The sequence below is a fragment of the Sebastes fasciatus genome, chromosome 6, assembly GCF_043250625.1.
Source record: "Sebastes fasciatus isolate fSebFas1 chromosome 6, fSebFas1.pri, whole genome shotgun sequence".
Taxonomy (NCBI): domain Eukaryota; kingdom Metazoa; phylum Chordata; class Actinopteri; order Perciformes; family Sebastidae; genus Sebastes; species Sebastes fasciatus.
In genome coordinates, this window is record NC_133800.1 from 20395051 (window position 1) to 20418102 (window position 23052).

A 23052-nucleotide genomic window follows, 5' to 3' on the forward strand; every position below is an offset into this window, starting at 1 on the left:
TCTTCAAAACTGATTCATGAGGGTGAAATCAACCTTGTAGGCATTATACAACAAAGTACCTTCAGTGTGATAGAACCAGCCTGAGGATCAACATCCACCTCTCCAGACAGAATGCTGAGCTCTATAACAAATGTCTCCTCCACCTCCACTTCCCCATGGGGGAGAATCCGCAGCTCTATGGCGCGTGCACCTTCCTCTCCATCCCTGAAGAAGAAGGACCCGTTCACAGGCTCTCTAATGTCTGTATTGAACGGAGGAAGTACCTCTCTGCTGTTAGGGCCACGAATGATCCAAGCAACCTGTCAGAAGTTAGAACCAGTTTGAATTAGTCGATGGAAGAAAAAACTTCTGTGAGTAAACTGCAAGCAACCATTGCTGAGAGAACTGAAGATATTGTTCCTCGTACCGTTGCGTTGCCCACGAGGCCTCCTGCTCTCTCCAGAACAAGACTGAGTTTGAGAGTCGAGTTAGGATTGACCACAGTGATTAGGCTCTCGTTGAGGAAACGGACCACGCCACTTGGAGAGTCACTCTTGGCGATGGTTATCCTAGCAACTTGTTGAGAGCCTATAGCTGCTCCTCCTGTAGCTTCAACCAGCAGGACCTCAAATATCTCTGCTTGTTCACTGGGGGAGATCATTACAGTGTTAAGTTAGAATTAAATAATGTCTTCACTCATTATAGTATCAAATTCATGTTTTTTTTTAAAGTCCGAGCTATTGAATCTTTTTTTTCTACAATTTAACTTGTGCGTAATGTCTTTCCAAGTCAAGATACAACAGTGCACTAAATATAAATCTAAACATTTTAGGGATTAAGCTGGACATTTATTTTAATTATTTCTTCTCTCACCTGTCCAGGTCATCTATAATGGTGACATTGATGTAGCTGGTATTCTGGCCATGGACAAACGTCACTGAGCCATTTTTCAGGATGTAGTCGAGGTCAGGAGTTGCACTCAGGCCTCTAGAAGTGAACTGAGCTGAGACCAGTCCATATAAGCCCACTTTCCTCACCACTGGGATCAACACGGTGCCCACATCCTCCTCAACTGTAAGAAAGAAAGCCAGAAGAAAACATGGATTTTACATAGAGTAAATCTTGTTTTAATAGCTTCTCTATATCAAATCACGGGATAGATTTCAAATTCATGTGACTTTTACCTGTAATGTTGACATAATCCTGGCTGAACTCCAGGACACCTTCAGCATTGTCACTCTTTAGTATCACCACAGCAAGAGAAGAGATGTTGCCTACAGCTGGAGGCTGGTCCAGCTGGAGACCCGACTCCCTCACTGTGTAGTCCACATCACTGACCACCAGAGGGAGACACAGAATGAAGAGTCACTGACATGAAATCTTCAACAGTCACATCAACACTAACTGAAGCCTCTGAAATGCATATTTTATGAATGACTATGACCCGGTGAAGCTATTATAAACATTCCAACCAAAAAAGTTGTTAATCTACTCCAATTTATCAAATTACCTGACATTGACTAGCTCCACTTCAGTGATGTTTAGGAAGAACATCTCAGTCTCCTCTGGAAGACTGTCGTCCTGGATATGTAGTGTGACATGTTGTGAAGTCTGGCCTGGGGTAAAGAGTAGTCGTCCTGAAGTTGGAGCGAAGTCCACTCCACTGATAGCTGTGTTGCCTGAGGTTTGGTAGGTCACCCCCACCCCACCCAGACTGCCTAAGGAGCGATCAACTGTCACATTCACCTGCGAAAAAGAGGGAAAATCAGATGACTGTGGGTTATAACCTAATTTGTTAATGATCCTACTCCACCATATAGCAGATCTATATGTATATCATGTTGTTGAACTCACCATTCCCTCATCCTCGGACACCCTGATCTGGTGCTGGGTGAAGGAGAACAGGCCATAGGGGTTGTCGCTGGCTGCCATAATAATCTTGGCATGCTTGGCTATGGGACTGATTTCCAGTCCAGGAGTGTCGGAGGTCAGAGTAAGCTGGTATTCACGGCGCTCTTCAGGGAGCTCATCATCCAGGGCCTGTTGTCATGATGGATAAGACAGGGACATTTTTATAGAAAGCACATAGAAAGACATAACTATGATGCATTTTGATCTGCATATGTGTATTCTGCTGTGCATTGACACAGGCAAGTGAACTCTACAATCTATATTATTCAGTACCTTCAGCATAATGGTGGCAACAGACTGTCTGTCTCTCATAGTCACAGTGCCAGAGATCGCTTCAAACTCAGAGGCCACAGCTGGAGTGATATTCCAGTACACCCGGACCTCTCCAAACACACCTGGTCCTCGCACAAGACTGGCAGATACACACACATATACACAAGGATTTACATTACATTCTTGATTAATAAACAGAGGCAGTGAAATTTTGTGATACAGTTTGATGTTTATCTCACCTGACCACTGCACTACCATTGTAATCTCCCTGAGGTTCTCCAATGAGGATGTTCCTGGAGGACTCTTCTACTCCAATAATCCCCAGGGCCGCCATGTCCGCCCTGATAGTGATGGTGGCCATGCCTAGAGGAGTACATGAAGAGACCAGGGTAGTGAAGACGGATGAGGAAGATGGATATGATTAGTGCATCAATGAAAGACAATACTGTACATTTCTTCAATCAACTGATGCACTGGCGGTGTGAGTTTTTTTTCATAAACACTGACCATTTAAGGGGTCGACGACAGCTCCACTCTCAGCAGGGAACAGCCGGACAGTGAAATACTCATTTCCTTCCAGGGCAGTGTCAGCGAGGGCTCTAATCACAAACGTCTTCATCAACTCAGTCTGGAAAGTATGAAAAGTATAGCAGACGTCATGAAGCAACGTACTGTGCAGCACATAAAGATAAATGATGTAGTATTGCTCAATATTATTATTACAGGCTAACTAAATCATTCAATACGAATACAAAAACATAACAATATGTGGTGGGAGAGTGACACCACCCCTTTTATACTGTACCTCAGTGAAGACAAGAGTTCCATTAAAAGGTGAGAGGTCATCTGTAGCCTGGTCTTCCAGCTGCCACCCCAAAGTCACTGCCCCCTCGCCTCCCGCACTACGTAGCACTGTTAGTGTCGCCACGGCAGCAGGATCATCCACAAACTCTGGCTCACTGACAGTAACCTAAAACGGGATTAAGTAAGATGATTATTTGTGATATTGAAAAAGGAAAATGAATGAAAATTAGTAGGTAGTTATAGATAAATTGAGGATCACTGTGATATTAGAGGGATTTCAGATGTAAGTAAGGTAACAAATCTGACGATGGAGAAAGTGTCCTTAGGTATAGAGTAAGTAATTTAGACTCACCTCCAGTTCCTGAAATCCAAAGCGTCCGAGAGGTGAGTCGTTGGGTGGAATGCTGATATTTACAGAGGTTGCTTCTCCCAGTCGAGCACCACCAATCACACGCAGTAAATTCACTCTGAAGGTCTCTGAAGTCTCCACCCGTTCGTCATCCAAGATGGTGATGGCAATCGTGGCTTCTCTCTAAAAATAAGGATGGGGAAACACAAGCTAACAACCTGGAGGCTGTATGCAATAACCTGTGGACAGCTTCACATCATGGCTTGATGTGATATCAAAAGCAGGTTCATCTCAAATAAGAACAGTTCATCCAGTTACCTGCCCGTCTTGAAAAGTGATGTTCCCAGATGTGGGGCTGAAATCATTAAGTTCAGCAGTGATTGGCTCAGCCTCCCAGTAGATGACCAGTCTTCCAGTTGTACCAGCGAGTCGCACCACTGACAGGAGGAGGATGTTGTCTGGTGGTGGTAGCTCATATGCCAGCACGCTCCCAGGGATATCCTGGACAAAATATTTGGAAATAATGTTTAATTAAGATTGAATATTATTAATAGTATGTGTCACTATTGCATCAGATGAGAAGAATCTAAGATATTAATTATTATATCAGCATTAACATTGCATCTCTACTATTTCACAGTCACAGAGATGACCTCGTGCTCACCTCAGAAACATTGAACTGCAGAATCCCTCGAGGGTCATCGTTCTCCTGGATAGTGACCTCTGCTACTTCCATACCCGGTCTCTTCACACTGGGCTGCCCTGCTCCCACTGACCCTCTTACCAGCTCCACACTGGTGATATTCACCAGGAAACTCTCTGCCAGCTCTGGAAAGTCATCCTTAGAAAACACACATGTACATATACACTAAATAATGGAAAAACATGCATGCTCTCTCTCTATGTTACAAACACATTCATAATTTATACTGCAAAAGGTGAGAAAGAATTAGAGAAGGAGGGTTAGAGAAGGCACAGTTTATTGAAGATTAATGTTTATTTCTGGATAAATGCAACAGGAGGAGACAAAGAGGGAAAGGCTTAGGTCACGGTCACACATGCTCGAATGCAGGCAAGTGACAATCGCCTGCCGAGGCGATATTCGTGCTGAATGTGGGCAGTGCTAAGTGGGGTCAACCACACACACGTCTTTGCTACGTCGCCGGTCAAAGTTCATTAAATTTGAACTCCACGCAATGCAGATTTCCACCAGAAGTGAATGTTTTATCCAAGAAAGCAAGTATAAAGAAAAGACTGAAAGCATACAGGCTTAAAATGCAATCAATCTCCCATCTGAGATGTGGGCTCATAGATCTTCTTGCACAATCTCAGCCACAATTTTCTCTTACACCTTCCACACTCACACCCACTCAGACTGGTGATGCAGATCGACTCCTGTTTCTTGCCTTCAGCCAGGTGTGTGTAGGCCGTCGTACCTGGCATTTAAAGGCTAGTTTTGGGACACAGTCACAGGGCTGCTTATCCTGAAGGCAAGAAACGGGAGTTGATCTGCGTAACCAGGCTGAATGGTCATGAGTGTGGGAGGTGTAAGATAAAATTGTGCAAGAAATACTATTACCCCTTATCTCAGATGGGAGATTGATTGCATTTTAAGTTTGTATGCTCTCAGTCTTTTCTTCATACTTGCTTTCTTGGTTTGTACCTTACATATATATTTGCACTCTTATATAAACTTCTCTATTACTCAGCACTCTCTACTTACCGGTAGGATTGTGACAGTGACAAGGGCCACTGTGGCACCATTTATCATGATGATGGTGTTGTCTTTGGGTGTGTAGTCCTGTCCTGCAGTGGCCTGGTTGGATGGGGGCTGGTACAGGGCCGGCATGGTCTGGTAATGGATTTCCACCTCACCTGAAGAGCCCTGCTCCCTCACTATAGAGAGAGTCACATTGACTGGAACCCCTGTGGGTTGGGAGAACAGGGAGATTACATAAATAAAACAAAACCACAGCATTAAAATTATATTTGCAAGACCTGTCATGTCATGGAAGATGCCAATAATAACCTAAATCAGTAAAAAGACCATCAAGTTTAGTTAAATAATATTTGAAGGACAATATAAAGGTATGTTACTCTACTACTTGGACTTCTCTGACATTTTGGGCCGGCCTCCAACACACAGATTAAGACAAATCCTAAATTACTTCACATCCAGGAAATCACTGCAGATCTCTTTTACAGTAAATCTCAAAGTGTGATTACTGTAATAGCTACTTAAAAAACCTCATCCAAAAAATAAAGAATGATTGGTATTCAACAATCAGCAAAATTTACAACAGCTGTTTCTGGAACAAAGATAAAGCAACATTTAGGGATATATTTGAATAGGTTAGAAATAATGTAAACTAATTACAGTAAATGAGACTCCTCTGCACTGTGATCCAGTAGAAACACACATCGACTGACAAATCGTCACTCATTTATTAATTTCTTGCGACACAATTCCACTCTTACTCTGTGGTTCTTGTGTTAGTGGGAACTGGGAGTCCAGATGCCATCCAATCACCCCGTAGGGAGAACCATTTGGTAGGATGGCGAGTAGAGCTTGTGCCCGCTGCTTGTCAATGACTGCAGCCTGTCGTAGGTCCTGCAGCCCCACGGTGGTGACATCTATGAGGGTGACGGTCACACTCTCTCTCAGCTCTGGGACACCATCTGCTATCACAGTCAGTGAGATGATGGCCACCGACTGGCCCTCTGAAAATGTTACCTGCAATGTCAAAGCACATTTTAATTTAATTTCACATATTTACGACGTTATATTAGAATTTTGCCATTTTTTATTTTGGTAAGCATTTCATTTTCAAACATGTTGTCGAGAATTCATACAGTAGTGTGTCTTAGGTATGATGGGAGGTTTACTCACCACTCCTGAAGTGGGATAAATGTCTGCCAGGCTGCCAATGGCAGCCCAGTGAACAGTCAGTCTGCCAAAAGTCCCTCTTTTCCTCTCCACACTGAGAGAAATCTGATTATTTTGCTCCAACTCCTCTACCTCCACAGATAGAGAATTCTGAAAACAGGTAATGACAATATATTTCCATATTACAATAGCTTGTGGTAATGCTTAAATACCATTGAAATTATTCTGATATGGTCTGAGTACATTGAGGTATAACATGATGAACAAGTGCACAATCTGTCTAATGTCTAATGTTTATCTGCTCACCTGAGCGAAGCCGATGACTCCATGGGCATCGTCGTTGGTTGGGACGATGACAGTCACCTGACCACCAAATCCAATCTCAGCCCCGCCCTTCGGATTCTTCAGGCTGACCTGGAAGTACTCCTGTTCCTCAGGGATGTCATCATCTATGATGTTCACTGCTATCTCTAGCTCGCTGTCGCCTGGTGCAAAGCGCAACTCCCCGAAACTGAATGTGAGAAATTAAAGAAAGCACAGCATGCATTATTTAACTTTCAGGATTTGCTTTTCTGGGCAAAAACTAGCATATCTGTGACTTATAAAAACAATTTGGGCACCTGGGTATGAAATCAGACTGATTGGAGACAGAAGTGAATTCATAAACAGTGGAGCTATTCTCCTCAGTAGAAGCCAAGAGGGTCTTGGTGGTGTTGAGGGACGGGACCACGAGAGAGAAGAAGCTAATGGCTGGAGGGGCCCTCAGGATCATGGCGAGCAGGTTGACATCAGACCTCCAGGAGTAGAGAGATGAGCCATTTCTTCCAGCTAGGAGGACATAAGCTATGAGGAAGAAAAACATTTAATCAGTGTCTGGTCAATTGATTTTAAAAGTACAAACACAACTGAATAATACAAATGACAGATGCTACCTTTACAAACAAAGCAGTATATGACATATTGTGCTTACTGATCCCAGAAGAAGCAGTGAAGGGGTGAACAGAGGTGAGGCCTGGATGAGGAATGGACTGATAAAGCTGTGGTGAAGGCTGCCCTGAGCTCCACTGTAACACCTCACAGGACGGAGAAAGACCTGGAGAGAGATACAGGAATGCACGCTGATTTACGTTCTTTCATGCTAGAATAGTATGTTTATGTAAAGTAAGGACTGGTTTGACTGACACACCCAAGAATGACAAATTACAACCTCTGAGTCCCGCTGTGGCTCCGCTCCGCTCCACACTGAGGCCTTTCCCGTTAACCCACAACAGGTCTGAACCGAGAAAACTCACCACTTTTGCAGACTCAGAGGGATTATGTCTCATCAAAATATACAGAGCGTAGTATAAATATATGATCTGGCCTACATCGTGAATTTTGTCATCTTAGCTGAGACAACAGAACAAGGCTGTTTTGTCTGCAACAGACACATAATTTCTGTGTGCCTTCTAAAGTATCACCGATTTGTTTGTACTATCCTAACCAACGTCTAACCGCTGCAAAATCCACTAGAAAGTACACTTCGAGTACAACCACAGAAAATAGCGTCTCATTATTGCAAAACACAACCATCCTCTAAGCATACCATAGACTCCAATTTTAGGCCACTTTTAAATATGTAATCATAGTCTTTCAAAAAGACAGGCTCATACATTTTAAATTTACTAATCTTGTTTGACACATCACTGATGTTCAAATACAAAGAGATTGACAGCAGCTATGCAGATGTGCAAGATAAACAAAGCAGCCTTCATTAATATGATGTGTAATGTCAAAGCAAGACAGGTCACCTTCAATAACAACCAACAGGAGAGTGTCCTCTGCTCTGGTGCTGATTGTCTCCACCTGAACGGCTTGGCCGGTGAGTTGGAGAGGCAGTGGATTCTGAAATCTTCCGTTGGTCCACTGAAGCAGAAGGCAGCTGACAGTCTGTCTGTCTATGCACACTATAAGGTAGGGAACAGCTGCACGAGTGAATGGAGTTACACTGAGGATGTCCTCTTCGAAGTCCAGAGTCTGGAGGAGGGTGAAAGAGCCTCCAGTCCAAACAAAAATCTGTAGATTGAACAAAACATTGACTTCAATCATATGAGGCTTGAAATTCCTCCAACGAGGAGCCTTTGTCTGCTTTTAATGATCTTGACATAACTGAAAACAACAGTGGGAGAGTCTGCCTCACCTGGCTTGATGCTATTAGATAATCTCTGCCTTCAGTGGAGAAGTGTTTCACGTCCAGAGCTTCAACACCTAAGGTTTGTTCCTACAGAAATCAAACCATATGAAGATAATACAAGACAATACTACAGTGTTAGAGTAACGTACAAAAATTTGATGGTAATGTTGTACAATGATTGGGTTAATACTTACCAATGTGATATTGAGGTCCATCTGCAATTTGAAGATGCTGAGGTTGGCAGCAGGGGAGAAGGGAGGGCCACTATGTGTGATGCCTATGTAGGTAGAGCCATTCACTGCAAACCCCACACAAGAGCTTGGGTCCTGAATCCTAACAGACTGAAATGACCAACAGAGAAAGAGAGAGAGACTATTACTGTATGCTCACAATGTAATTTGGCGCAAATTAGCTTGAGGTTTACTGCTAATCCAATTCCTACTGTATTTTACTCTCTATTGTATGTGTGTACAGTAGGTACATCATGTGCTTGTTGGGGGACAATGCTGTTGTTAGCCTACCTCTACTGGCACAAAAACACCCTGCCACCGATAAAGAGTGGCCAAGGTGTGGGAGGACCCAACAATGGGTCTCCTATCCAGCCTCATAGCCAGGAAGGAAGGCCCTTCGGGAAGGGAGCACCAAGAAGAGGTGGGGTTGTCCTCAAAGCTCTGGTAAACACCCATCACTGAAAGGTGACCCTCTAGAAGAGAAAAGGAGAATCATTATTTTATATTATTGCATTGCTTATTGGAAGGAAATGAACCACAGAAGAAAAGAGGGGCATTGATGAGTGTTTGGGAAGTTTGGGTGACTTTGAATTAAGACATTTATCGGTCTCACCAGAGGCAATAGCTGTGTCAGACTGTGTCTCCCATTCCACGCTGACAGCTGACTCCAGACCATTACTGCGAGACACGGTGAGGAAGACCGCTCTGCCACCTTCATCAGCAACCACTTCTGTGTTAGTTCTGTACAGAAAACACACACTGAATAAGACTACACAAACACAATTTCGCACAAGTTTTTGCATGTTTGTGTGTGCCATAGCTACATGTACAAATGCCATTATATACTGCAAGTGTTTATGATATTCTAAGTTTCAGATCCTTTGGTAAAACTGTTTTGAGACCTGTTGATAGTAGGTCCGATGCGGAACAAGCCAGAAGGAGCCAAGTTCTCCAGGACAGTGATGAGAGTTTGGAGTTGGTCACCCATCCGTGCACCTCCTGTTGGGCTGGACAGGGTCACTGTGAAGGTTTCATTCGCTTCAGGCTCAGCATCCAATACTGCCCAGATCTCAAGCATCTGAAATATAATACAATAATCATGTTTTCTCATGTATGTGATTGAATGCTGTAAAGCTAGTAAAAATCTGCTTTCCCTCACCTTAAATCTGACTCCATCCTCTAGCACCACAAACCCTTGTGCTGGCATCAAATCGCCCTCTGCCAGGCTGCCGTTGGCGTCAGTAACGGTAAACTGTACCGTCACGGTGCCAAATGTGCCTTCCTCAGGGTTCCGAACCACGTATAGGGTAGCCACGCTCTCACTCAGCCCAGACACAGACGTAGGCTCCTTCAATAAGAAATGCTCAGTGGTGTTAAAGGAAATGACACCGTGTCCATCGTCACTGGCCAGGATTTTCACGGTGGCTATAAGAAAACAGAAACATGTAGTTTAGGTAGATAATATCATAGTTACTAAACTGTATTCTATTCTCTAACACCATATTACACCGTTTTCAGTGTAATATGGTGTGTTTTTCTTTACATCACCCAAAAGAAAATTGATAGGTGTAGTATACAATCTTGTATCATTGTGTATGATGCCTCATTTCTTGTTCCATTGTAAATAATGCAGTCAAGTAAGCAATAGTACTAGGGCTGACCTGAATGCTTGGAAGCCTCGACCGTTGCCATGGTATTCGACCTCCAAATCACTATTTGAATGCTTTGTTTTTAATTTGATATATATATTTATATATATACAGTATTATATGTAATAATAATTCTGTGTAAATCCCAAAATAGCGCATGAAATAAGTAATAATCCCACAACATTACTCATTATTCATATTCAACATTCATTATTATTAGTTTGTTGTGTGTAGAGGTGCTTGTGTGTATATGTGTTGTATATTTTAACTGAATATGCACTGGAAGCTTGTATTTCACTTATGCTGCTCCGGAAATTTCAGAAATGTTATTGTATTCTATTCTGCCCTCCCTACAGTATCTACCTGTGGTATTGGTGCCCAGCTCCAGCCCAGAGGAAGGCTCGGACAGGATGAGCTGGAATCTCTCAGCTCCCTCTGGAATGGCGTCATCGATGATCTGCACTTCTACAAACTTATGCCTTTCGCCATCAACAAAATGGAGCATCTGTGTGGACAGAGGGGTTTTCAGTTTAAACACTTCACTACATGTCTGTGAAGATCCTGGACTTGCTTTAGATTGTTGAAAACCCTTTGACTCTCATCCAAAAGGTTTCTCCGGTTCATCTTCTTCAGAAGTGAGGAGCCCTTTGGATGAGAGGTAAAACATCTTCAAGAATCTAAAGCAAGTCCAGCTGCTCTTGACTTAGCCCCTGTGGATGTTCATGCTACAACAAGTATTGCTCGATGTACTGTGTAAGTACGTACAGTATGTGTGGCTCTGTGATTTTGTGTGTAATGTTTGAATACTTTGTATGGCTCACCGTTTCACTGGTGTTGTAGTCCAGTCCCTGTTGAGCTTCGAGGTTCTGAGCGTAGAAGAAGAGTGAGACATTTCCATACGTCCCCTTGTTCCTGTAGGCCACTAGAGTCAGTACTCCTATTGTTTCATTCACTTCAAACCTGGAAACCACGACATATTCGGATGAGAAAAACAATTAGAGCATGTACAAATCAACATAATAAAAGTGTTATTTGTAGGTGCATTTCTTACATGGTGTTTGTCCATTCAATGACTCCTCTAATTCCATCATTAGCAGCAATGCTAACCTCTGCCACCAAACCCTGGGTGTCTGGGGAAATAACATCATACAAACAGTCAATTGGTTATTATGACTGCAGTTAAAAGTTTAGTGTTAGCGTCAGCACTGACTTCAGGGCTGTAACTACAGTGCAAGCACCAACAGAAAGATGAGCAAGAGGAAACTGCAGAGGATCTAACTTCCGTCATGGCACATTTGAGCGAAGGGTTACAGCTAAGAAGCGTCTCCTGTAAGTGGCTTGGGAGGCTGAGCAGCCAAGTCTTTTGGGTGGACTGATTTATGACCCCCTGAATAGTCTTCTCCCATTCAATCTATGGCCAAGACACTGGGAGGCTAGCTACGGGTTTAGTTTGGCCTTCTCTCTCCTCACCACACAGTGCTACTCGGCTCCCACCAAATCCCCAGGCTTCCTCAATCATGGAAAGCATCAATCTCACCATCCAAGCCACATAATGACTGCTGCCAAAAGAGCGGCCGTGTGTTTACTGTGTGTCTCCACGCAGAGGAAGGCCGATAGTATTCTGGGAGCCTGCCGCTGTGCCCGTAGTATTCTGTCTACTCATCACTTTCTAAAGTTACTCATTCATAAATTGGACTGTGGTTTGTGATTATGCAAAAGCAGTAGCAGTAACTACCAAACTGAGGGTAAACATTAAACTACAATGTTGTAGTTTAATGCAATACTGTACATCAAACTACATGACATTTTAGGCAAAGCTTGTGAACATACAGATGTGTATTTTACCTGGCAATGTGCAATACGCAACCTCTACTCATCAAACAGAGCAAATGGTGAGAAATTATTAACAGGAAAGAAGGAAAGTGATTTCATAAAATGAAAAAAAGAAAAGAAAAATACATCAGAAAAAAGTGGAACAAACAGAGAGAAACAATGATGGGAATCAACCAAGAATTTTACATGTCATTTGACACTGTAATAGCACAACTGTCTGCGATGGCCAAAGGTGATAAAGAGATTTAGTAACAATAGATCAGCTCTACGCTACTCTAAATTGCTACATACCTAGTTGGGGAACCGTGGCAAGAGTCGTGATGAGTACTGCTGATGTTATGTTGACCAGAAAGAACTCCTGCAACTCAGGAATGTCATCCTAATAAAACAAATGGAAATAAAAAGCTTTTAAATTCCAAATTCAAACAAATCTACTTCAAGGAAGTAGAGCTTGTGTCAGAAAGAGAATAAGAGCTGGTCTGACCTATCATCTTACTATCAAGTTTGATGGAGGACAAATGACAGAATGGAAGAAAGCCAAGGTCTTTACCTCCAGTATGGTGACAGGGATGGCGACAGACGTCTGTCCATCCTGAAGGATTACAGAACCAGTACCAGAGATGAAGTCTTGTCCCGGGTCAGCGAGAGCACCCTCCACCTGGGACAGGTCTTGTAGAGAACCTCTTAGAACCTCATAGGTGATATTCACTGCTCCTGTACACAAACATGTAGGTATGATATCAGTTACAAGGTAAAGAAAGGAATGAATTCATTAAAAGGGAATATGCATTTAGTACACGTTTTTGTGTACCCACTGACCTGAGGCTCCAAACTCTCTATTGACGTAGATGTTTATAGTTCGGTCCCGTTCCTCTGTGGTCACCCTGAGGGACGACGGGGCGATGCTCAGCAGCCCATAGGGCTCATCGCTGGTGTCCACAGTGAGCACCGCCTCGCTGCCCTGAACATCCAGGGCAGCATGACCTGTCACAACAACACCTGTGTGGAAGTCAGGGGGACGTTAATCTGTGTAAGAATTCTGTTTAGTGTTATTTTGAGGTATTTGTGGTTTCATGCACAATTATCGCCCACAAAGGCAGTAGGAGCAGATGCATTACCAAACGTTTGTATGTTGGACAAGGAAACTTTGTATTCATCTTTGTCCTCTGGCGTGGCATCATCCAGAAGCTGCAGGACTATGGTGTCATTTAGTTCTCCCTGTAGGAGACACACCCCGAAATACATAATTACTGCTGGATACAACAAATTACAGCATTTCATCTTTTTTTTTGTTGATTTGATAAAGCTCTGCGGTTGATACCTTCAACTACCCTCACAGAACACCAACATGCTTTGACATACTGTGCAATAAATGTGTTTAACTATGATCCCACAACAAAATGTTCAATGATCTCCATCTGGTATTTACCTCAGTAAAGAAAAGTGACCCTGAGGTTTGGGTGAAGGTCCGGCGTACAAGGGGCCCTTGTACAGTCCAGTCCACAGTGACATTACCCAGACCTGGAGCCGTTCTCAACACTGATAAGGACAGCCTCTCACCTGAAATATGAAATATACTTTAAAATATAGGTTTGTAAAGATTGATACATTTATGGACTTCTAAAGTGAATTGCTTTTTTTTATACTGTGGATGCCAGTAGAGGCAACTCAAGGTCTGTAATTGTATGGATTATACTCAGGGAGCCTTCAACCACTCATGCATACATAATTTCAAGATAATGACAGACAGCCACAGAGCCCACCTGTTGCTACATGCTGCCATTACTATGAGTGCATTCCCTTAGGTTTGCACTCATACATAATTAGCACACATCTCTAGTGACAGGGACAGTGGAAAGGGTTTGGAATGTAAACTATGGGGGGTGATAATGTGCTTGGACATAAATACTATAAACTGAATATCCAAACACACTCACACATCACAAATAGCTACCCACCTTCTCTGGCGATGACAGAACGTGAAGCTGGATGGAATCCTACTATCCCGGCCACATTATCGTTAGCCAGTATCACTATGGTTACAGTGTCAGAGCTGGGCAGGATCCGACTTCCTCCCTCCGTATTAACAAGACCAATCATGAGGCTCTCGTTGTCCTCTGGCTCAATATCATCTCTGATTACTATCTCTATTGTCTTCTTCAGATCACCTGTAGGCAGAGAGGATAAAGCAAATACATGCCGTTGCCCCAAATAATTAATTCTGAGAAGTTGTTGGTTTTTACATAATTCTTGATACTCTTGCTAATCAGCGAGTGATCCACATACCATCAAAGACCAGAGTCCCTCCGGTCCCAGTGAAGTCAGCATCTGGTGTGGCCTTTCCTCCAACAAACCTCCACTCTACGGTGACAGTGCCCAGATTCCCTCCTCTCCTCTCTATAACCAGGGGAACCGCAACCCTAGGCTCTTCTCGAACCTCTAGATAGAGCCTGTCGTTGGTGGCGTTTGGACTGAGGCTGTATATCAAAAACACGCCAAATGCATCTCCGTTCATCCCTATAGTGACCACAGCTTCGTCTGGTTGGCCAATCGAGGGCAGGTTCTTCTGTGCCACAGTCAGATTCATCAGCTCTACCTTTAAACAATAAATGGTAAAACATTTTGTTATACAGTTAAAATAGAATGCATGTAACACAAATTAAACCATAAATAACACATATATCTGATTGGGTTTTACCTTTAAGATCTGTATGGAGAAGCTCTCATCCATTTCAGGGAATTTATCAGTCAAGATTGGGACTGTGAGGTTGGCATCCCCTGACCCATCTTCCATGAAGGCACTTTGAGCTGTTACAGGCGTGTAATCACTCCCTGCCACAGCCTGGGCACTGAACAGGACAGCAGCTGCAGTGAGGTTTTTTACATAAGTCATGACCTGAGATTCAGAGGTCAGCTGGTCAACCCCTGAAGTCACCCAAGTGCAGGATGGTGGGGTCACCCCTGATGCCAGAGAGAAGGCCCGGCAGGCACGCTCTCTCAGACAGGCAGCAGCACATGCAGCCAGGGGATCTCTCTGACTAGTGATGTTAACTGTCCGAAGGGGGGCAGTGGATGGCACGCCTGGTTTTGGGAGGTCGTAGTACATTAGCAGATTTTGGTCATCAGCCTGAGCCAAGCCAACAATGTCGATCTCAGAGGTGCTGTACACGATCTCCAAGCGACCAAAGTGACCGCCTCTGGAATAAAGGCATTGGGGATGATAGAGAAAATGGGGTTTAATGTAAGTAAGAGTGCAGAAAAATCTTCAAATAAAACCATTGTTTCAGAAGAAGGCAATCGTTAAAAGTACCTCCTGCGGACAGAAATATTGGCTCCATAAACTCCCTCCAGTGGCTCCTGAAGGCGGTAAACAGACTGTTCAAAGTAGACTGTCCCGTATGGGTTGTCATTGTCAGGCACTATTATGTCAACAGATGTATCGGCTCCGAGGCTTCCTCCATTACTGGCACCAGTAAGCTCCACCTTAATTATCTAGAAAAGAGAGAAGGAGTTTAATAAACATTTGCAACTAAAATTATGTAAACTATTTCAAAGGATGTATCATGTCACATAGTTCACATTGGCATTTTCACTGTCAGCTTCTTACCTCAGTGATCTCAGGTACATCGTCAGCTAAGATCTCCATTTGGAGCGTCTTCATGGTCTCTCCAGGAGCAAATCTCACCTCTCCCGATGTGGGTCTGATGTCCCCCACTGCTAGTTTACCATTGACAGTGGCCTGCCATTGGACTACCACTGTGCCAATAGTACCAGCATTACGGACTATAGGCAACGTGACCTCAATGGAGTTGGACCCTGGTTCCTCTATGGTAACTGGAACTGCTTGGAAGACTAGGTAGAAACAAAATCAAGAGCTCGCTTAACATTGTCCAAAATAATAATATGAAAAGATTGAAACATATCCTGGATACTAACCAAAGGCACCAAAAGGGTCGTCAGAAGGCAGTATGGTGATAATGGCACGTGTGAGCTCCCCCAGGAGAGCTCCTCCGGTGGTCTGGTTGATCAGCTCGATGAGAAAGGTCTCCTCCAGCTCAGGGACCATGTCATTAATGACATAGATTGGTACAGATTTGCTGGACTCCCCTTCTAGGAGGACCACATCAGTGGAGGCTACGCTGTAGTCTTCACCTATAGGATTACACACATGCACAGACATGTGGACATGACCTGCTTGCTCACACACAAATCATAGAGATAGGGATTTAAATCCATGCTCCATGCCCAACACTTACTGACTCTGGCGGTCAAAGGCACTGCTCTGAACTTGACAGAGACGTCAGCAAAAATCCCCCCGACACGGGTGACATTTATTATGGGCCCCACGTAGTGCTCAGCTACACTGACAGCAGAAGCCGACAGCTGGAGGACTCCAAAAGCATCGTCGCTGGCCTCCACTATGACCTGGGCTACAATATCAGTCCTGGGGCCCAGAGAAGGGGAATTGGAAACTGGAAGGGACAGTAAAAGCATATTTCATTAGTTAAGTATGGTATGGGGCCAGTCGCATAAACTTAGTTTAAGACTAGTCTTGGCCTTAGATTGTCAGGTTAGACTAGTCTAATTAAGCCTGTCTGTTGTATAAATATTACTTTGAGCTAATCCATTACTTTTGGTGTTGCATCCTCCATATTTTCTCTTCTGTGAAATGTCTTATTTCACCCATAATGCATTGTGCAACAGGCTATCTAAGTCAGTCTTACATTAGCCACTCATAGGAAAGCTTTATAAAACAGGTACATTTAAGTATCTATAGCAAGTCTGACTTAAAGTTATATTTAAGACAAAGACTAGTCTATTTTTATGCAACTGGCCCATGGTTGAAGTATCATTATATCTTAATAATGTCGGTATCTTACTGAGCCTCTCCTGCTCTCCTTTGATGAGTTGAACACTGATCAACTTCACAAACACTGACTCGTCTCTTTCCGGATCCTCATCGTCCAGTACTCGGAGGGTGATGTTTGCTTCACTCTGATTGGCCAAGAACACAACAGAATCCAGGAGGGGAACAAAATCCCGCCCCTCAGTGGCTCGGCCCACCCCAGGGGTCCTGTAAGGGTCCGGCTCCGCCTCATTTAGTGTCCCATATGTGACTCGCACCTAGACAAATAAAAATGGAAAATACTATTTCATTTGTTACATCCACCACAGGTGGGAATACGTCATTCTGGTTTATTCACTTATTAAAAGTCAAAGAAACAAAATCATAAGTAGCTTTAATTTCTATACTTCCTATTACGTTTCTAAAAACCTTCTACAGTAGGACACACCTGACCCATCAGGCCTCTCTGTCGCAGGATGGTGAGGGAGACAGTTGAGTCAGCTTCAGGAAGTCGAACAGACCTTGTTTCATTAGCGAATACAAAAACACCGTAAGGATCATCGCTGGCGAGCACATTCAGAGTAGCAGATGTCTGGACACCCAGACGACCGTGGGAGACGTTAACCAAGGACACGTTGAAACTCTTGTCCAGCTCAGAGATCTCATCCTGGGCCACATTGATGATGATGTCCTCTGATGTCTGACCTACACCAAAGGTGATGTTCCCAAACCTGCTGAGGAGCTCCCCCTCAGAACTGGGATCAGCCTCCCAGTACACAGTTACATTGGAGAGGTCACCAAAGGAGCGATCCACCTGCGAGAGAACAAAAAGAAAACATGATGATGAACAATACTCAACAATACACTGTATTAAAAAAAACCTGACTAAGAGCAGTATAAGCATCTTGACGTGCTAATGCAAACACAAGGACATATCTATCTCCGTGAGCCTCACCGGGTTCTTCCTGATTTTTAAACTGTGTATTACACTGACCTGCAGGACCACAGAGCTGCGTCCATCCTCAGGTTCGGTCCCATTAACAGACAGGGAATCAGGACTGAACTGAAACACTCCATGGGCATCATCAGAAGCAGCAATGGTCACTGTGATGCGGGACCCAACTCCCAAGCTGGCTACACATGAAATACCAGATACAACCCTGGATTACTTTTAGTGATACAATCTAGTTGCACTTTAAGGAGTTTCACTTTGAAGTAAATGAAAAGGACCCAATGGGAGGGAATGGAAATGTGACGATCATCAATAAAGCTGGTGATTTTAAAAGAAATAGCTCAATAATAATACACACCTTCTTACCACCAAATAAAGTGCTATTATGGTCAAGAGAATCAGACTGAAATGGCAGCCTCAGAGTGTGTGGGGGTTATTTCAGAATAGGTGACAGCAGCCCAAACTAAGTGTGAAACAGTGGGGTCTCTGACACTTATGTCAACCACTTACCCCTACTGCCTGTGAAAAGCTATTTGCTTTTCCCACATCCCTCTCCTTGGGTACTTCTCACAAGGGTCACAGTACAATGTACATACCACACACAATTAAACACACATGCATGTGCACGGACACACCTAGAGTACGTGTGAATATGCACTTGACCGAGCTGAAAGATACTAATTGATGAAGTGTTAGGGATGATTTTTTTGTGTGTACTGTGTGTCATAGTGCACAACAGTCCACTTCACCCAAGAATTTCAGTAATAAAGTTTTTAGTGGACAGTTTCCCAGCTTTTATGTTTCCCAATTCTATTCAACCAGCCAAAAATATTATTCTGAAAGAAAAACATAGTATTTTATTAAAGATATTAAGTATCAGATCAGATATGCTTGTCAGCAGCAGCAACAACATGTCACTTGATCACTAATAGAAGTTGACATTGAGCATATGCAGCCTTAGGGAGAGAGAAATGAAGTGGTGAAGGAATGGAGACAAGAAGCAGCTTAGGGAGAAAAGGAGGGGGATACTTACCATGGTGGTGATAGGATGGAAGGAGGAAGTCAGAGTCACTCTCCCCACTACCACTTCCTTCACTACGCAGAAACTGATCCACTGACGGATCACACACGAGGATCAAACAAGTGTCACACCAGGTTAGAATCACACCCGAAGAGTAGAGATCGAAGAGCAAACGGGAAGGAGGGTAGGTAGGCAGTCACGCAGGTGGGCAGGTATGGGGAAGCACACAGGAGCACAGCACACAAAACACACAAAAACAGTAGGGCTCATTACAGGGTCAGTTCAGCTCTAAATAAGATAGGTAAAGATTGAAAATAAAAAGTAATTCTAAGGCTCAAGATATATCAAAATGGGACTTAAACTAATGAAATCAGTACCGTCATGATTTTTTTCTCACCTCCTCCATCAGCATTGTAGAGCTCCACTCTAAAAATCTTGTCCAGCTCAGGGACAGGATTATCTATGATGGTCACGGTAATGAACTTTAACCTCTCCCCTGGAAGAAAGTCCAGCATGCCCTCTGAGTCCTGCCGGTGGAATACAGAGAAAGAGGTAACCAGGGTAGCAGGTAAAATGTCTCCATCTGCTTATTAGTTTATCGATACATCATCTGCATCATTACGATTAAAGACTTGAGTGGAAACAAACCTCGTAGTCTTCAGGGCTAGACGCTGTGAATGGGGTTGTCCTGTATCCCACCATGATCCTTCCCAAAAGGCCTTGGGCCCTGGCCACCAGCAGACGGACTTCTCCATCTTCTTCGTTAACTGTTATGTGGGCAGGTTCTAACGCTGGAGAGATCAATCCTTCTCCTGGAGGGCTGGGCTGAAACTGCAGCAGGCCTGGATCAGGGAAGGGTGTGTGTTTGTGTGTTGTGTTTAGAAGAATGGAAATGGGGAGGAATGTAATGAGAAGGAGGGGAAAGGTGTGATGGAAATAGGAAGGCAATGAGTAGGGGTATAATAATGTGTATAGGTAGAAGGAGAGAGAGACTTGTCACACAATAATCTCATAAATACCGATCGCTGACTGCTAAAAATAGCAACATTGAAAGTGCAACAGTACTGTTTTTTGAGCATGTGAGTGAATACCATAGGGGTGGTCACTAGCTGTGACAGTGACAGTGTTAACAGAGTTATTTGGGTCGATGCTTGCACCACTGGTGGGGGTGGAGCCACGCTTCCCGTCACCGGATTCTGCTGACACCAGTGTAATCTGAAAGGACTCTGCCAGCTCTGGGAGGTTATCATCCAACACCAACAGGTTCAATACCTAACAGAAAGATATGCATCCATTAGTTTTGTTTTCTAGTTCCCTTGAAAAAATAGTCTATAGTTCAGTAGTCAAAGTAAAAGCTTCATTATCAGCTGGCACCTGTTGACTCATCAGTAAATTCACAAACAAGCAACCACTAGATGGCGCAGGTTGTCTAAAAACATTTGCATTTAGGTGAACTGTAAAATCCTGCTGTTAAACTGAACATACAGAATTTATTTGAAATCAATACGCTGATGTGTAAATACAGTGCACACAAGGTACATCACGTGTTTTTACCCATTGTGTGTCTGCGCTTTGTGTTACCCTGGACAAACCCAGAGGGGTTTCCCCCAGCTCATACAGGTCAAACCATTGAGTCACTCTCACACACACGTACAGACACACACACCTCAGAGCGCTGTTCAGGCATGAAAAGCACAGCTCCGGTGGCATTAACAAAATCTTGATGGGCTGGCGTCTCACTGTCCAAGCTATCCAGCTGGGTAACACTGTAGTTGACATAGACGTGATCCAGAGATCCCCGCATACGCTCAATCACACAAGAGATAGTGGAGCCCTCCTCGGTGGTCTATGAGGACAAACAAGGAAATAAAAATGTTGATTAATTCTGAACCACTGGAGGAAATGATGATTACTGAATGCTTAAATGAGCAAGTCTTACCAACTATCTTTATGACTAATTCCAGCACAGTAATAATGTGATTTAGAAAGAAAGCACCTGATAGCCCACATGCCTTTACGTCTATTTATTCCCCATAGGATCAAGGACATAAAGAAGATTCTCCAGTTCCGATGGAATGCCATCCCCAGGCCTGCCACCTGTTCTGCTGATGGAAACGAGGAACAAGATCTCCCATTTTCCAGTGCTGGAACTCATGATCCACTTCTACAGGAATGCCCTGACTGGCAGACCTGCTGCAGCCTCGCCAGCTGTCGCTCTACCTGAGAGGGGCCAACATGAGAGCCCACGCATCCAATCCAACTAAAAACCGAGAGCATGCTCTCGCTGCAGCCAGGCATGACGACTGATGAAATATGCAGCAGGACAGGGACTGACAAACCAGTCGGTTTACATTACATGTGTTTCTAAGCATATGTTTTATCTGTAGACACAACTGAGTGATGATAAATGCTACTGTAACAGTGGTCATGTAGACTCAGGCTTATTGATTATTGATTAACAGTCTGGTTTACATTAAAAATGTTGTACTTGCATTGTTTGTTAGGTGCTTACAGATGCTCAGAGCAGCAAAAATGCTCCACTAAATGCTACTGACTAAATAATGTGGACTTACATCAGGTATGCAGGCACCAGTGAATCCAAAAAGCCCATTGGCATTGTCACTTTTCATGACTCTCAAAGTAGCAGTGGGCCTGGGGAAAGGGAGGCGCGCTCCACCATGAACTGCCACCAACTGCAGGTAGAACACCTCCTCTCCCTCCTCCTCGTTATCATCCCTGACCTCCACCACAAACGACTTCTGCCTCTCCTCCTGCCGGTATCGTAGGTAACCTGAGATGTTGCGAAGGTCTGTTTTAGCGGGCTGGGTGTGAAGCTCGTGGATGTGGCTGCGGTTCAGCTTGGTCCTGTATAAGCGAACATCTTGGAGAAGGCCTGTGTACCGCCGTTCGCCCTCAGGATCTGACCCAATAAACACTGACGCAGGTCCTGGAGTAGAAAGACACAGAAAAAAAAAACAGTGCATACTATTTAATACAGCAAATAGCCCAAAATAATGTATGTTTAAGCTGTATAAGTAGAAAATGGTAAGCACAGTGTACAGGATATGACATTACAGATACAAAAAAAAACAATTATCATGAGTTCTAATTCATTAACTGTAGATAACTGTATAATAAATAACTGTTTTTGTCACATAGTTATATCTCTGGTGGAACAAATTTGGTTGCTATGTTGGAGTGTATTGGGACCACAAACAGAATCTTGATTAAGGCCGTCTAATGCCCAGGTCTGGCTCCTTCTCATTACTCATTTATATACTTACACCTCTTGTGCCTATCGCTTCCTTTACTTGCACAAAACGGAACAGATGCAGAAAATCTGCCACAGTGAGCAAGTATAAAGCCCTGACACAAAACAATTCCTCTGTGGGTTGAGTTACCAGTAGCAGACAATAACACATGACATGATTGATGATTATGTATACATCTACAGTGATTGAAGTTAGCCAAAGAACCATCAGAATATTCGCCCTCCGGGAGCGTTTGGTCCAACACAGGCTATGACTATTGTCTCCATTAATTAGAGAGAATAGAAAGAAAAGAAGATGCCGGCTGATTCCCTTTAGCGGTAACAATATCCAGCAGTGCCGAGGCTAAGTGGTCACTCAAGCATAGCAGAGTCCCAGTCGTCCTGAACAATGAGGAACTGACTGAGGGGTGGGTGCGTGTGTGTGTGAGGGTGTGCATGCATTATGTTTGTAAGAAGTTAAGACTTGTTGTCATTCCATATGTGAACAATGAGAGGGTAGACTGAAACCAGACAGTCACACACAAACTCACACAAGCAGATTCAATGACATCATCATTACAAGGACATGAGCATGGTATTTGTGCCTCTCTGACACTGACCATGGTGCTGAGGGAGCAGTAAAAAAAAAACCTTACAGGGCAAGAAAACGATACTGGCCAGTCATTATCTGGCCTGATTAGGTTTTGGCCTTTAGGTGACATTCTGACATTATGAATGTCAATAAAATGACACAGCAAGAATTAAAAAGAATAACTTCATCACAGCTTCACATTCAAACAAATTGGTAATATTAAATGACAATTTGCACAATTTTTCATCATCGTCATGACCAGGGCTGCCGACAGCAGGGGAACACTAGGTGAGTGTAGTAGAT

The 23052-nt window shown here is 43.6% G+C and overlaps 1 protein-coding gene across 1 annotated transcript in view; it reads right to left on the bottom strand.

Annotated features, from left to right (window-relative positions):
- Nucleotides 1-23052, bottom strand: part of adgrv1 (adhesion G protein-coupled receptor V1) — a 113878-nt gene that overhangs the window by 61060 nt on the left and 29766 nt on the right. The window contains exons 22-71 of the mRNA XM_074638292.1: nucleotides 21481-21854; nucleotides 20574-20753; nucleotides 19999-20179; nucleotides 19556-19749; nucleotides 19305-19434; nucleotides 18920-19000; nucleotides 17929-18068; nucleotides 17383-17748; nucleotides 16969-17212; nucleotides 16345-16560; nucleotides 16025-16240; nucleotides 15696-15940; nucleotides 15399-15580; nucleotides 14787-15285; nucleotides 14375-14684; nucleotides 14047-14256; nucleotides 13518-13648; nucleotides 13207-13306; nucleotides 12908-13087; nucleotides 12639-12802; nucleotides 12380-12467; nucleotides 11307-11385; nucleotides 11077-11215; nucleotides 10619-10760; nucleotides 9766-10031; nucleotides 9509-9684; nucleotides 9220-9347; nucleotides 8898-9079; nucleotides 8571-8717; nucleotides 8383-8463; nucleotides 7994-8258; nucleotides 7174-7296; nucleotides 6824-7046; nucleotides 6510-6714; nucleotides 6207-6353; nucleotides 5795-6050; nucleotides 5040-5242; nucleotides 3981-4157; nucleotides 3635-3817; nucleotides 3320-3499; nucleotides 2969-3133; nucleotides 2671-2791; nucleotides 2403-2526; nucleotides 2164-2302; nucleotides 1834-2019; nucleotides 1490-1725; nucleotides 1164-1312; nucleotides 853-1051; nucleotides 407-626; nucleotides 60-299 (exon numbers count right to left, since the gene is read on the bottom strand). Of these exons, the coding sequence (XP_074494393.1) occupies nucleotides 60-299; nucleotides 407-626; nucleotides 853-1051; nucleotides 1164-1312; nucleotides 1490-1725; nucleotides 1834-2019; nucleotides 2164-2302; nucleotides 2403-2526; nucleotides 2671-2791; nucleotides 2969-3133; nucleotides 3320-3499; nucleotides 3635-3817; nucleotides 3981-4157; nucleotides 5040-5242; nucleotides 5795-6050; nucleotides 6207-6353; nucleotides 6510-6714; nucleotides 6824-7046; nucleotides 7174-7296; nucleotides 7994-8258; nucleotides 8383-8463; nucleotides 8571-8717; nucleotides 8898-9079; nucleotides 9220-9347; nucleotides 9509-9684; nucleotides 9766-10031; nucleotides 10619-10760; nucleotides 11077-11215; nucleotides 11307-11385; nucleotides 12380-12467; nucleotides 12639-12802; nucleotides 12908-13087; nucleotides 13207-13306; nucleotides 13518-13648; nucleotides 14047-14256; nucleotides 14375-14684; nucleotides 14787-15285; nucleotides 15399-15580; nucleotides 15696-15940; nucleotides 16025-16240; nucleotides 16345-16560; nucleotides 16969-17212; nucleotides 17383-17748; nucleotides 17929-18068; nucleotides 18920-19000; nucleotides 19305-19434; nucleotides 19556-19749; nucleotides 19999-20179; nucleotides 20574-20753; nucleotides 21481-21854 (9512 nt within the window). The remainder of the gene's footprint in view (nucleotides 1-59; nucleotides 300-406; nucleotides 627-852; nucleotides 1052-1163; nucleotides 1313-1489; nucleotides 1726-1833; nucleotides 2020-2163; nucleotides 2303-2402; nucleotides 2527-2670; nucleotides 2792-2968; nucleotides 3134-3319; nucleotides 3500-3634; nucleotides 3818-3980; nucleotides 4158-5039; nucleotides 5243-5794; nucleotides 6051-6206; nucleotides 6354-6509; nucleotides 6715-6823; nucleotides 7047-7173; nucleotides 7297-7993; nucleotides 8259-8382; nucleotides 8464-8570; nucleotides 8718-8897; nucleotides 9080-9219; nucleotides 9348-9508; nucleotides 9685-9765; nucleotides 10032-10618; nucleotides 10761-11076; nucleotides 11216-11306; nucleotides 11386-12379; nucleotides 12468-12638; nucleotides 12803-12907; nucleotides 13088-13206; nucleotides 13307-13517; nucleotides 13649-14046; nucleotides 14257-14374; nucleotides 14685-14786; nucleotides 15286-15398; nucleotides 15581-15695; nucleotides 15941-16024; nucleotides 16241-16344; nucleotides 16561-16968; nucleotides 17213-17382; nucleotides 17749-17928; nucleotides 18069-18919; nucleotides 19001-19304; nucleotides 19435-19555; nucleotides 19750-19998; nucleotides 20180-20573; nucleotides 20754-21480; nucleotides 21855-23052) is intronic.